The sequence below is a fragment of the Haliotis cracherodii genome, unplaced genomic scaffold (assembly GCF_022045235.1).
Source record: "Haliotis cracherodii isolate W230 unplaced genomic scaffold, xgHalCrac1.p SCAF_8, whole genome shotgun sequence".
Taxonomy (NCBI): Eukaryota; Metazoa; Mollusca; class Gastropoda; order Lepetellida; family Haliotidae; genus Haliotis; species Haliotis cracherodii.
The window spans coordinates 24,835,531-24,849,370 of NW_027266341.1; the positions used below are offsets into that span (position 1 = coordinate 24,835,531).

Genomic DNA, 13,840 nt, shown 5'->3' on the forward strand with positions numbered 1-13,840 from the left:
GAGAGGGGCGGTCGGGTAGCCTAGTGGTTGAAGCGTTCGCTCGTCACGCCGAAGACCCGGGTTCAATTCCCGACATGGGTACAATGTGTGAAGCCCATTTCTGGTGTCCCCCGCCATGATATTGCTGGAATATTGCTAAAAGCGGCGTAAAACCATACTCACTCACTCACTCACTCACTCACTCTAATTTTGAGAGCGCCCTGGGTGCTTATTTCGTCAAATACGGTATATGGTCATTAACATTAAACCTGGTGTTCACATCAGCTGCGCAGATTTACCCAGCATGCACACTGATGTTATGTTTATACCTCCATGAACAGATCTGTGAAGAATAGATCTTCAGCAAGCCATGCTTGCCGCAAACGGCGACGATGCTTGTTGTATGAGGTGACTAATGGAATTGAATGGTCAGACTCGCTGACGTTGTTGATGCATGTTATCATATCCCATTTGCATGGATCGATGCTCATGATGTCAATCACTGGATTGTCTTGTCCAGACGCGATTATTTTTAGACCGCCGTCATATAGCTGGCATATTGCTGAGTGCGGCGTTAAACAACAAACAAACAAACAAGCCAACAAACCTCCATAAGCAAACAAAACATATTGAAGTCAGTTCTTGACGTCAGAGTAAATACCAGCTCAGTCACTGTGACTCTGGTCTGCTTGCAGCCGTTCCGTGTTGGCGTCGACGCCGGGGCTGGACAACCTGGGGGAGGTGCGGTGGCAGCTGGCGCTCTGTCTGCTCCTCTGCTGGGGAATCATCTTCATGTGTCTGCTCAAGGGCATCAAGTCCTCGGGCAAGGTCAGTCTAGCTGCAGCAGTGGAGGAACTTCTCTCCTGTTCTTTGACCCTGATATAGACCTAGATGTTGAGTGTTGTATTGGTATTGGTATATTATTGTCCTCAGAACGGTTTTTGAAAATAAGCATTTTGATGAAGAAAAAAAATTACTTGGCTTTATTATTGACATATTTCACACATTTTGAAACAGTTGATGTTTTTAATATCTTATTCGTTCAATCCATTAAGATATTTGACTAAACTAGTGGGAAAAAATGAATGTGCACCATAAAAACATTGCCTAAAAGTCAAATTTCTATAGATGTTTCAAAATCATGCATGATAATCACATGTTCAAACACTTTAGCACGATTACCCATGATGACCTTGAAAGTTCATGTACATCCCCGTCATTGCGTGCATAAAATCCCATGAGTACAAAAGCTGTCACACATCACAGTACACATGGTCCAGACAACATCTGAGGTTGACGTTACAGGACTTGAGGTTTGTCCTCTTCACAGATGAGTTTCATCTTGACAGCAGTGATGGCCGTCAGATTGTTTATTAACGTCAGATGGAACGTTACCCTTACACATGAGTTCTTCTGCATTCGGTGGCGGGAACATAATGAGGAGGCCTCAATGCACATCACAGGACCCCTAGCGGTCATCAATAGCTATTTGACAGGTGTACACTACTGTGGCGAAGAGGGGGCACGGGTGGCCCAGTCGTCTAAGGCGCTGCGATTCACTGTGCAGAATTGCGTCCCTTGGGCACGCCAGAAACCTATGATGGTGGCTTTGAATCCTGGTTCACCCCAATTATGTTTCTAGGTTTGTCAGCACCATACTCGTGCTCGTGTGTTTCACCGAAGTGGTAAACATCTGAGACCTGCATCACTTCGGGCTTTCCTCCCACATTAAGCTGACACGCCGTGATATAACTGGAATACTGTTAAAAGCGGCGTTAAACCCAACTCACTCACTCACTGTGACGAAGTTATCTGTCCTCACGTCTTGCTTCAGACCTCACATCACTTTACAGCAGGTTAATGCATGCCCTCACATTGCACAGATTTCATTGGCCAACAGAACATCCCCACATTCCATTGGCCTGCTGTTTCGCCAGCTGTGATGCCTATCAAACATGTTTATGCCAACTTTCAAAAGAACGGCAATCTCATTCAAATCAGACCTAAGTTCTCGCTGCTGCTAAACAAAGATCTGAGGACATCCAATTACGGGTCACGTCAGAACGACCTTTCGCGAACTTTGACCGAAATGACTAACAAGAACACGACATCAGCCAATTAGAAGGCAGCATTCTCGTTTCAACTAAGCGACTTCCATTTCAGTCGTACAGGCCGTAACTTTTGTTCGGAATATCCCGTGTTAACGTTTTCGAGGTTGCATGATTAGAAAACACATTCCGACTGTCCCTTTCATGATCTGTTAAGCGATACTTTGATTGGCCGGATGAAAGGTCGTTCTGACGTGACCTGTAATGGGATGTCCTCAGATCTTTGTTCAGCAGTAGTGAGAACTAAGATCTGATTTTAATGAGATTGAAAAGAACTGGTGACGTTGGTCCAGCTGCGAAAGGCCTTGGTGCAGATCTGGAATGACATCCCACACGCATTCAGCAACCATTCTGTGCTGTCACTGATATCATGTCAAGCTGGTGACACTGCTAATGGTGGACATGATACTGACGTGAAATACAATTCTCCCCACGCCACTTTCAGCCTGAGATGAGTTTAACAGAGGACATGTGTTGACACTGGTTGTTTCAGAAGTCATACAACATCGTGACGCTACCATTCAATGTTTGGTTGTTTCAGATATCAGACATAATCGTGACGCTACCATTCAATGTTTGGTTGTTTCAGATATCATACATCATCGTGATGCTACCATAGAGTGATTGGTTGTTTCAGATATCATACATCATCGTGACGCTACCATAGAGTGTTTGGTTGTTTCAGATATCATACATCATCGTGACCCTAACTTTCAATGTTTGGTTGTTTCAGATATCATACATCATAGTGACACTACCATAGAGTGTTTGGTTGTTTTAGATATCATACATCATCGTGACGCTATCATAGAGTGTTTGGTTGTTTCAGATATCATACATCATCGTGACGCTACCATAGAGTGTTTGTTTGTTTCAGATATCAGACATCATCGTGACACTACCGTAGAGTGTTTGGTTGTTTCAGATATCATACATCATCGTGACCCTAACTTTCAATGTTTGGTTGTTTCAGATATCATACATCATCGTGACACTACAATTCAATGTTTGGTTGTTTCAGATATCATACATCATCGTGACGCTACCATTCAATGTTTGGTTGTTTCAGATATCATACATCATCGTGACGCTACCATTCAATGTTTGGTTGTTTCAGATATCATACATCATTGTGACGCTACCATACATCTTCATCATGGTGTTGCTGATCCGCGGGATCACAATGGATGGCAACCTGGATGGCATCAAGTACTATGTGACGCCGCGGTGGGAGTTGCTTGGCAAGCCGGTGGTGTGGGCCGACGCTGCCACGCAGGTGTTCTTCACGCTGTCCACCTGTTGGGGAGGCTTGTCCACCTTGTCCAGCTATAACAAGTTTCATAATAACATATACAGGTAGGAGGAGCTATAACAAGTTTCATAATAACATATACAGGTGGGAGGAGCTATAAAAAGTTTCATAATAACATATACAGGTGGGAGGAGCTATAAAAAGTTTCATAATAACATGTACAGGTGGGAGGAGCTATAACAAGTTTCATAATAACATATACAGGTGGAAAGAGCTATAACAAGTTTCATCATAACATATACAGGTGGGAGGAGCTATAACAAGTTTCATAATAACATATACAGGTAGGAGGAGCTATAACAAGTTTCATAATAACATATACAGGTAGGAGGAGCTATAACAAGTTTCATAATAACATATACAGGTGGGAGGAGCTATAACAAGTTTCATAATAACATATACAGGTGGGAGGAGCTATAAAAAGTTTCATAATAACATGTACAGGTGGGAGGAGCTATAACAAGTTTCATAATAACATATACAGGTGGAAAGAGCTATAACAAGTTTCATCATAACATATACAGGTGGGAGGAGCTATAACAAGTTTCATAATAATATATACAGGTGGGAGGAGCTATAACAAGTTTCATAATAACATATGCAGGTGGGAGGAGCTATAACAAGTTTCATAATAACATATGCAGGTGTGAGGAGCTATAACAAGTTTCATAATAACATATGCAGGTGGGAGGAGCTATAACAAGTTTCATAATAATATATACAGGTGGGAGGAGCTATAACAAGTTTCATAATAACATATACAGGTGTGAGGAGCTATAACAAGTTTCATAATAATGTACAGGTGGGAGGAGCATTAACAAGTTTCATAATAACATATACAGGTGTGAGGAGCTATAACAAGTTTCATAATAACATGTACAGGTGTGAGGAGCTATAACAAGTTTCATAATAACATGTACAGGTGGGAGGAGCTATAACAAGTTTCATAATAACATATACAGGTGGAAAGAGCTATAACAAGTTTCATCATAACATATACAGGTGGGAGGAGCTATAACAAGTTTCATAATAACATATACAGGTGGGAGGAGCTATAACAAGATTCATAATAACATACACATGTGGGAGGAGCTATAACAAGTTTCATAATAACATACACATGTGGGAGGAGCTATAACAAGTTTCATAATAACATATACAGGTGATAAACAGGTGATACATATACAGAGATAATTTCTGTCAGATATGTCACATTTGTCAGTTTTTACTTTCAATCTGTTTCTTTCGCACTGTATGTTTGTAAAGATTCATATATTTTCCCCATGAAATAAGGGCAGAAAAAAGTTGATCCATATCTTTCTACTGGTATTGACAGTTATGGTTAATCACCATCAGAAATTGCCACATATACAAGTAAATTGACCTGTGAAGATCCAGGGCAGAATAGGTCTTCAGCAATCCATGCTTGCGGTAAAAGGCGACTATGCTTGTCGTAAGAGGTGACTAACGGAATCGGGTGGTCAGGCTCGCTGACTTGGTTGATGAATGTCCTAGTATCCCAATTGCATGGATCGATGCTCATGATGTCAATCACTGGATTGTCTTGTTCAGTCTCGGTTATTTACAGACTGCCGTCATATAGCTGGAATATTGCTGAGTGCAGCGTTAAACAACAAATAAACAAACAAGTAAATTGAGATATTCCTAATTGATGTTATATATCTCATGGCTTGGTCAGGTCGACCTGTTTTTCAATGATAGCAGGACCAATATAGAGGAAGAGGTTTTAATGCTTCATCTCACATTATTGAATTTAATGTTAATATGCAATGTTAAATTTAAGAAAATAGGAACTTTAAAAAAATCCCAATTTTGAACAAGTAACAATTTATACACAAATTTGCTTATCAAGGCTTTTCGTTTGGAATCTTTTATAAATTCCTGATCCTTTGTTTCTGTTCAGGGACACGATTCTGGTAGTGTTGGGGGACACCCTGATGAGCGTCATGGCAGGGTTTGCCGTGTTTTCTGTCATAGGCGTGCTGGGAAAAGAACTAAACACATCTGTAGAAAATGTTATTAAATCAGGTAAACAGTGAAATTATTAATGTTATTTAATCAGGTAAAGATTTTAAAAGATCTTTTTATGTAATTGAAAATTTTGTGATAATTCGTATACTTATAAACTCTATGAAAGGAAGTTGTATTAAGTTTTCACATTTGTTATAATAATGTCTACAGAGTTGTCTCCCTTGATGTGTTGGCTGCCTTGCATCAAGCTGTAACTTTTGTAATGAATGACATTTAAATGAGGATTGGCGGGAATGAATATTATATATTTATCAAATGTTTATGCATTATGCATAGATGAAAGTAATATTTTTATAAAACAAATGCCTGGGTTCACCTTTAAGGCTAAAAAAATTTTAGTCTTGGTTCTCAGGCACTGCCTACATCATCATAAAGTTTGCTGCACGTTTCGTTTTAATTTCCATTTTTAAAAAAATAATATTTTTTAAATATTCCACATCTCGCACAGACGACCCTCAAAGCCATTGCCTGAGAACCAGGTCTGTTATTTGTTTCATCCTAATATGGTAAAAGTACATGGTATTCATCTTTTCTGTTTCAGACGTAGGTTTGACATTCATCGTATATCCAGCAGCCATCTTGTATTTCCCAGCATCGCCTCTGTGGTCCATCTTGTTTTTCCTGATGTTGGTATTGATGGGTATTAGTACCTTGTTCACATCGGTGGAGACGATTGTCACTGCCATCATAGACGAGCGACTAGAGCAGCTAAAGAAGAAGAGAGTGTTTGTCTTGTCCATACTGTGTGCATCATCCTATCTACTTGGGCTTCCATTAACAACACAGGTAGTAACATCATAGTATGAGTAGTAGCAGGGAAATAGCCTACGTTTGGATTGCCTCAAGGAGGTGGGTAGCCTTGGGGGTAATGCGTTTGCCTATCACACTGAAAGCCCAGGATCGATTCCCACATGAGTACAATGTGTGAAGCCCTTTTCTGATGTACCCTACCTTGATATTACTAGGATATTTGTAACACTTGAATAAATCAATAGTCATTCACTCATGCTACAGCTAAGACACCTACATATAATGCATTGGACAGTTACAAAATGAACTTTTAGGCGAATGAGTGAGTGAGTGAGTATGGTTTTACGCCGTTTTTAGCAATATTCCAGCAATATCACAGCGGGAGACACCAGAAATGGGCTTCACACATTGTACCCACGTCAGGAATCGCACCAGAGTCTTCGGGGTGATGAGCGAACGCTTTACCCACTAGGCTACCCGACCGCCCCTTTAGGCAAATACTGTCATTGTAGAGTGTTTAACTGATGTCAGCAGTACTTGAGAGCGAGTGAGTGAGTGAGTATTTTGTTATATTTGCACTTTTTCTGTTATATTGGCATTGAAAGGTTTGCGAACAGAGATGGATTATGGTTTTACGCCACTCTTAGCAATATTCCAGCAGTATCATGGCGGGGGACACCAGAAATGTCCTCTACACATTGTACTTATGGGGGAATCGAACCGGAGCCTTCGATACCCCACCGCCCCTCGGGAACAAAGAAAATAATTCAGACTTCCTGAGAATATGAAACATTCTTCCCATACTCATATTACAGGATATGTGGCCATCCCGAGATGAAGGTGTTATTCTTTACTATTTCTCTCTGAATCTGAAGGACCGAAGGAGTGACTGAGTGAGTGAGTACGTTGTTACGCCGCTTTTAGCAATATTCCAGCGATATCACGGCGGGGGACACCAGAAATGGGCTTCACACATAGTACCCATGTCGGGAATCGAACCTGGGTCTTCGGGGTGACGAGCGAACGCTTTAACCACTAGGCTACCCGACCGCCCCGAAGGACTGAAGGAAGTTGGTCACCTACAATGGTGTGATCAATAAAAGTTAATTTCAAGACCAACACTTTACCTTTGGCCAAAATGTCTTAAATAAGTTTGATAAAGTTTTAATATTGCTCCCCTGTGTAGATTCCGGGTTAGAAATGGAACTCAGCAACCTATGCTTGAGTGGTGAGGGACAGTATCTGGTGATCAGGCTTGCTGATGTGGTTGATGCGCGAAGAAGTGTTGTATAACATGTGGAATACTGTAAATCTTGAAATTAATGCTCTCCAAAATACTACTACTGCTGACCCCTAGCTAAAAATGTGACTTAAAATCAATGCGACTGCCCCACCCCTACCCCATGATACATATCCAATCCAATCCAATCAAACAGCAAATATGACTGCTAATTAGCACTGAGGAAAGCACTTCCGTAAAAATGATAAACAGTGTTTTCCTAAAAACAAACATACAGCGTATATGTTTATTCTATTGACTGGAATTAAGGAAGTTCAAAGGCAGTAAGATAATTGAACCAACCACAGTTCACTGATTGGAGTGCTCAATGATGCCTAGTTTGACACGAGTGGGTAGAACTCTTGACCCCAGCAGTTATAACTCACCGGATGCCCATTGTGTAACTCCTATTCTTTAAATGACATTGTTATGGACTTGTTACAACTGCTACTCAAAAAACAGTGTTTGTGTATATATTCAAGTTGGTATTTCCACTATCCAAAGTGTGCAATACGGCCGTTTTATTGTTGATAGTAATTTTGGAGACATAAATGTGAAGTTTCATTTATACGAACAAAGATCACTCGCATTTTTCGCATTTAATTCATGCTCATGTTCATTTCACGATTTACAGTATAACGCGATATTGTTCTGGGTCTACCCAATCAGAATCAAGATGCGATGTGTTGCAGGGTGGTGTTCACATTCTGCAGCTGATGGACGAGTACCTGGCCGGCTTCCCACACCTCGTCATCGGGCTCGTCATGTGCATCGCCATCGGTTGGGTGTATGGTGTCAAGCAGTTCTGCAATGACGTCAGTCACATGATCGGGTCAAAGGTCGGCTGGTGGTGGCAGGGCATGTGGTATGGAGTCTGCCCAGTCATCATTGTTGTGAGTTGTTTTTAGCTGCTGTCAACGATATTTCAGCTTTTTTCGAGCTGCCTGTAAATATTCTGGTCCAGGCATGGGAAATCAGTGGTTAATAGCATGAGCATTCTAGTGTGGGGGGTTGATGACTTTGTCAGCCAGGTTACACACACGGAATCAATTTCCGGTTGTACTTGGTTCTTACAGCAACCATTACTTATGTATAGACTTGATAGCCAAGTGTGATGACCAAGTGGGCTTCTAGTGTGGTATACACATATGATAGCCAAGTGTGATATGCCAGTGTAAATCCCCCAGCCATGTCATATCAAACGTTAAAAGATGTATCTTGTTTGTTTCTATGCCTGGAGCTTGGCAGGAAGGAGATGAGTGAGTGAGTGAGTTATGGTTTTACGCCGCTTTTAGCAATATTCAAGCAATATCACGGCGGGGGACACCAGAAATGGGCTTCACACGTTGTACCCATGTCAGGAATCGAGCCCCGGGTCCTCGGTGAGACGAGCGAATGCTTTAACCACCAGGCTACCCGACCGCCCCAGAAGGAAATGAAACAAGGACTGGTCGGCGTGGAGTCAGTATACTGTGTCTGAGTGGGGTAGTCATGTTAAACTTCAGCATGGTATCTCAGTGGGCAAGCACTATAAAATCAGAAGTAGTCCGGACTAGAACAAGCAGAGTCACAAACACATACATGCACATCTCTATATAAGAGCAACAATTTTGATTGCAGTGTTAAAGCCATTCCACTTCACCTCAGCTTACAAGTGTGAAATTGTTCACTGATATTCCTATAATTCTCACTTTTTAGTAGGTAAATACAATTTTTAAGTCCCCTTTTGGTGGGTAATGACTGACTACTTAATGTTTATATATAAAACTTTGGAATCTTTTAAATCACCACTCAAAACACATCTTTTCCATGAAGCATATATCAGCAGTAACGTGACACAGACTCTTATCATACCACTGATTTGCCTGTTCAAGACCTGTTCTGTTGGAACAGGGATAATCAATATTTTCTGAAATGTTATATTCTTGTTTAGTGAGTTGATCTGTTTAAATGTTTAAGACACTAAAAGATCTGTAAATATCATGGAATTATATTGAATATAGGATGTTTAATAGTCTTTTTATCCTGTTGTGTTTACAGTTTGTGCTGATCTTCTCCTCGGTGGGCTACACACCTCTAAAAGACAAGTTTAGTGAAGAGAAGTACCCAGACTGGGCAGAGGCGGTGGGCTTCCTCCTGATCTGTGTCTGTCTGTGTCCCATCCCACTGGTGATGATATACAAGATAGCCTCCGGACAGGGCAGGTTTATGGAGGTGAGTGACATCCCGCTGGTGATGATATACAAGGTAGCCTCCGGACAGGGCAGGTTTATGGAGGTGAGTTGCATCCCGCTGGTGATGATATACAAGATAGCCTCCGGACAAGGCAGGTTTATGGAGGTGAGTGACATCCCGCTGGTGATGATATACAAGGTAGCCTCCGGACAGGGCAGGTTTATGGAGGTGAGTTGCATCCCGCTGGTGATGATATACAAGATAGCCTCCGGACAGGGCAGGTTTATGGAGGTGAGTTGCATCCCGCTGGTGATGATATACAAGATAGCCTCCGGACAGGGCAGGTTTATGGAGGTGAGTCCCATCCCGCTGGTGATGATATACAAGATAGCCTCCGGACAGGGCAGGTTTATGGAGGTGAGTCCCATCCCGCTGGTGATGATATACAAGGTAGCCTCCGGACATGGCAGGTTTATGGAGGTAAGTGGCATCCCGCTGGTGATGATATACAAGATAGCCTCCGGACAAGGCAGGTTCATGGAGGTGAGTGGCATCCCGCTGGTGATGATATACAAAGTAGCCTCCGGACAGGGCAGGTTTATGGAGGTGAGTGGCATCCCGCCGGTGATGATATACAAGATAGCACCCCAGACAAGGCACCATGTACAGCATTTACCATTAAGGTATGATTTCCATGATTGAGGTATTGTCCATGTTTTAATAGAATGGGTTCCTGTACCACCTATTTTCAACTGTAATAAGATTAATGTCAAGTGGAATTGCTTGACAATTACCAATGCACCCTGAGACTGTTGTTCCACATGTTTCAAAGCAAATGTGAAGGAATCGATTGAATGAAGAAGGTCACTGTCCGAAACTATCTCAGAAATGATATTCAGATCTTTTTATATGGTCTCTCTTCTGAAATGAAATAAGTGATTTGTTTTGTTTTATTTTGTTTTGTCAGAGAGTTAGACAAGCCTGCCAGCCCGAGAATGACTGGGGTCCCGCCCTTGAGAAACACTGGAAATATGTGGAGTATTATCCTGCTGTCCACACAACTATGTATACTGTAGATTTAGACAACCCTCCGTTGAACACCATCACAGGTATGTGTTCACAAGCTGACATTACACTGGTAGATGTGTTTCAAGACTAGTTGTGTTTCCCTAATGACTACTTGTTTTTGTTACTGACATTAAACCTTTTTACACCAATTGAATGATGATACTCATGACAATGAAAAAATATTTCAGTACAAATTCAATTTTATTATGACAATAATTTTATCATATTTTTGTTTTCTGAATTTTTCATTGACATATTTATGTGTATTAAAGAATCATTTGAATATTGCCCGGGAATATATCATAGTCTTTAATTGCTATAATGGAAATAATATTTTGTATGTTGATTTTATCATATGTGAAAAAATAAAGACTATTCTATCAACAGGAGAAGTGTTAATATGAAAATAGGATTTCTTTAAAAATATTTTCCTTTTCGTCAAGTCCACATTTGTTTCATTTGTGACTCAGTGTATGGCCGTGTGTTAGCTTCCTATAGAACCATTCCTTGTGGTAGATCATTCAGACAGCCGTTTTCACTTAGATGTTTTTTAGTACCTCTCACATACCTCATTCATCATCAAGTCATTTCGGAAATTTTTATCATCTGGAAATGTTGGAAATGTTACTTGTGACCTAATCTTTGAAACATTTACATTTGTTCAGCTTTTAATTCCACTCATTGAACATAAAGTAATAATATTTTCAACTTGAACATTTCATTAAAGACATAAAATACAGTTGTATTCATTTCCATTCTATCAGCTATACATGCTATACAAATTATTTTTCAATTTTTATTTCATGACAATATATTCAATTGTGTACTAGATTTGATATTTATGTATTTTTAATGTCTATTAATCTCAATCTAAAGTGATACAGTTTAATATGCTAATCAGTTTCATTATCATCTCATGAATATGCAAATGATCCTCACTCCCGTCTCCGGGTTCCCTAGATCACATAGAGTTCACCACAGTTGGCGTCCGTGTCCCGAGTTTGTCCGAGGCTAGCCTACTGCCTGTATCCCCCAACCTACCTCACACCAAAAAACCCATGGACATGCGTCAGAAAGCCATTCTCAATCACGCTTACAGCAATCCTCAGTGCAATCTCTCTTCAGGTTTGTTGTCTACCATTAACATGCTCTTCCAACAGGCCACACCAGTTTGTAGACCTCAAACAATCTAGCAATTTGATTGGCCAGTCCCCATCTTGTAAAATCCACAATCATATTGGATGGCGGGTTTATTATAACATCATGATCCCATTGTATTTGATGTGAAGTCACATATTTGCCACATCACAATTTACAAAGTGATTGTTGCGTTACAACTATCGTAACTTCTATACCTGTACTTTAACATAGATTTATGATAGTCGTAACGCTACAATTAGTTGTAATGCTACAATTGCTCATATTGACCCGTGAAGATCCAGGGTAGAATAGGTCTTCAGCAACCCATGCTATGATGGTTGTAAGAGGCGACTAACGGAATCGGGTGGTCAAGCTCACTGACTTGGTTGATGCATGTCATCGTATCCCATTTGCGTGGATCAATGCTCATGATGTCAATTACTGAATTGTCTGGTCCATACTCGATTAATTACAGACTGCCATCATATAGCTGGAATATTGCTGAGTGCGGCGTTAAAAAACAAACAAACAAATCATATTACTATTGTTAATCTGCCACGGCATGACAGATCAATTATGACTGACAAGAGTCAGTGTTCTTTAGCTTCTTATGAGTAGTATACATACATAGGTAAAGTTGTATTTATTTAATCTCAGGTGAAAACAGTCAGTGCAGCACATGCTGAATAAGCAACATGTAAACAACTTGTAGCAATTCTTGTATTGCAAAACTAGGAATCCAGTCATGGTACAAAAAAACTCATAAGAAACAAAAGGGACGTGCCTTGATAGTTTACCTGAGTTAATGTATCATAACTCTTAAGGCCATGAAGCCTTGCTTGTATTATCAACCATTGGTTTGTCGACTGAAGAGTGGCTGTGTGAGTTTGGTTTAAAGCCCACTGAACAGTATTCCAGTTATATCATGGTGTGTCAGCTAAATGTGGGAGGAACGGCTGCAATGAACCGAGATGTTTACCACTTCGGTGAAACCCACAAGCACGGGTATGGTGCTGACAAACCTGATACTTGGCCGGGATTCGAACCCACAATCATAGGTTTCTGTCATGCCCAAGGGATGCCACTCTGCAGAGCAAATTGCGGCGCCCTAGAAGACAAGGCCACTCGTGCCCCAATCTAATGAGGAATAATCCAAGAGTCACATAGGAATTCAATACCTGAGAGAACCGCGCCATTCATGTGCAGCTATATTTGTTAACATAAGCACTCACAAATCTATCCCATATTTTGGTGAGTGTTTTGAGCAAGTTTACAGCAATAAATCATGTCTTGATAAGACCCATGAAGATGCGGGGTAGAATGATCTGTAGCAACCCATGGGTGCCGTAAAAAGCGACAAGGCTTGTTTTAAGAGACGACTCACGGGATCGGGTGGTCAGGCTCGCTGCCTTGGTTGATGCATGTCATTTTATCCCAATTGCATGGATCGATGCTCATGATGTCAATCACTGGATTGTCTTGTCCAGACTCGATTATTTATAGACTGCCATCATAAAGATGGAATATTGCTGAGTGTGACGTTAAACAACTAACAAACAAAATGCAAACAAATTTTATTTACAATAAATAAAAAATAAAAAATCCCAAACTGTTTAGTCAACAGAGGCATGATTAAAGCACTATGAACATTATGTGTTTCCATTCAGTCACTGTTTTATATCTTATGCCACGTTTTTGACTACCGTTGTTAACATGCTGAATTTGGGAAAGATGATGGCCTTGCCTCAGTAAATGAGCGCAGTAGAATATTTAGGCCAAATGGTCGCTGAGCTAACTGTTTGTTCATTTGCAAACTGATCTGGCCTTGATGGAATAAATGTACTGCATGCATTTCTGTTTCTGTTCATTTTATGTATAGAACTTAGATAATTTATGCAGTACACATCTGTAACATAGCAGTTTTTGTGTTGCACCCAGTCTTAGTAGTTTTAGCAGGTCTGTGAAAATGTAGTGTAC

General features: G+C 40.7%; 2 protein-coding genes across 2 annotated transcripts in view; one reads left to right on the forward strand and one right to left on the reverse strand.

Moving 5' to 3' along the window:
* Positions 1–13,840, forward strand: part of LOC139449933 (uncharacterized) — a 238,979-nt gene that overhangs the window by 221,224 nt on the left and 3,915 nt on the right. Inside the window, exons 18-25 of the mRNA XM_071231546.1 lie at positions 675–807; positions 3,205–3,443; positions 5,324–5,448; positions 5,993–6,237; positions 8,173–8,373; positions 9,521–9,694; positions 10,623–10,764; positions 11,684–11,848. Of these exons, the coding sequence (XP_071087647.1) occupies positions 675–807; positions 3,205–3,443; positions 5,324–5,448; positions 5,993–6,237; positions 8,173–8,373; positions 9,521–9,694; positions 10,623–10,764; positions 11,684–11,848 (1,424 nt within the window). The remainder of the gene's footprint in view (positions 1–674; positions 808–3,204; positions 3,444–5,323; positions 5,449–5,992; positions 6,238–8,172; positions 8,374–9,520; positions 9,695–10,622; positions 10,765–11,683; positions 11,849–13,840) is intronic.
* LOC139449932 (neuronal membrane glycoprotein M6-a-like) overlaps positions 1–13,840 on the reverse strand; it is a 242,031-nt gene that overhangs the window by 90,292 nt on the left and 137,899 nt on the right. The window lies entirely within an intron of this gene.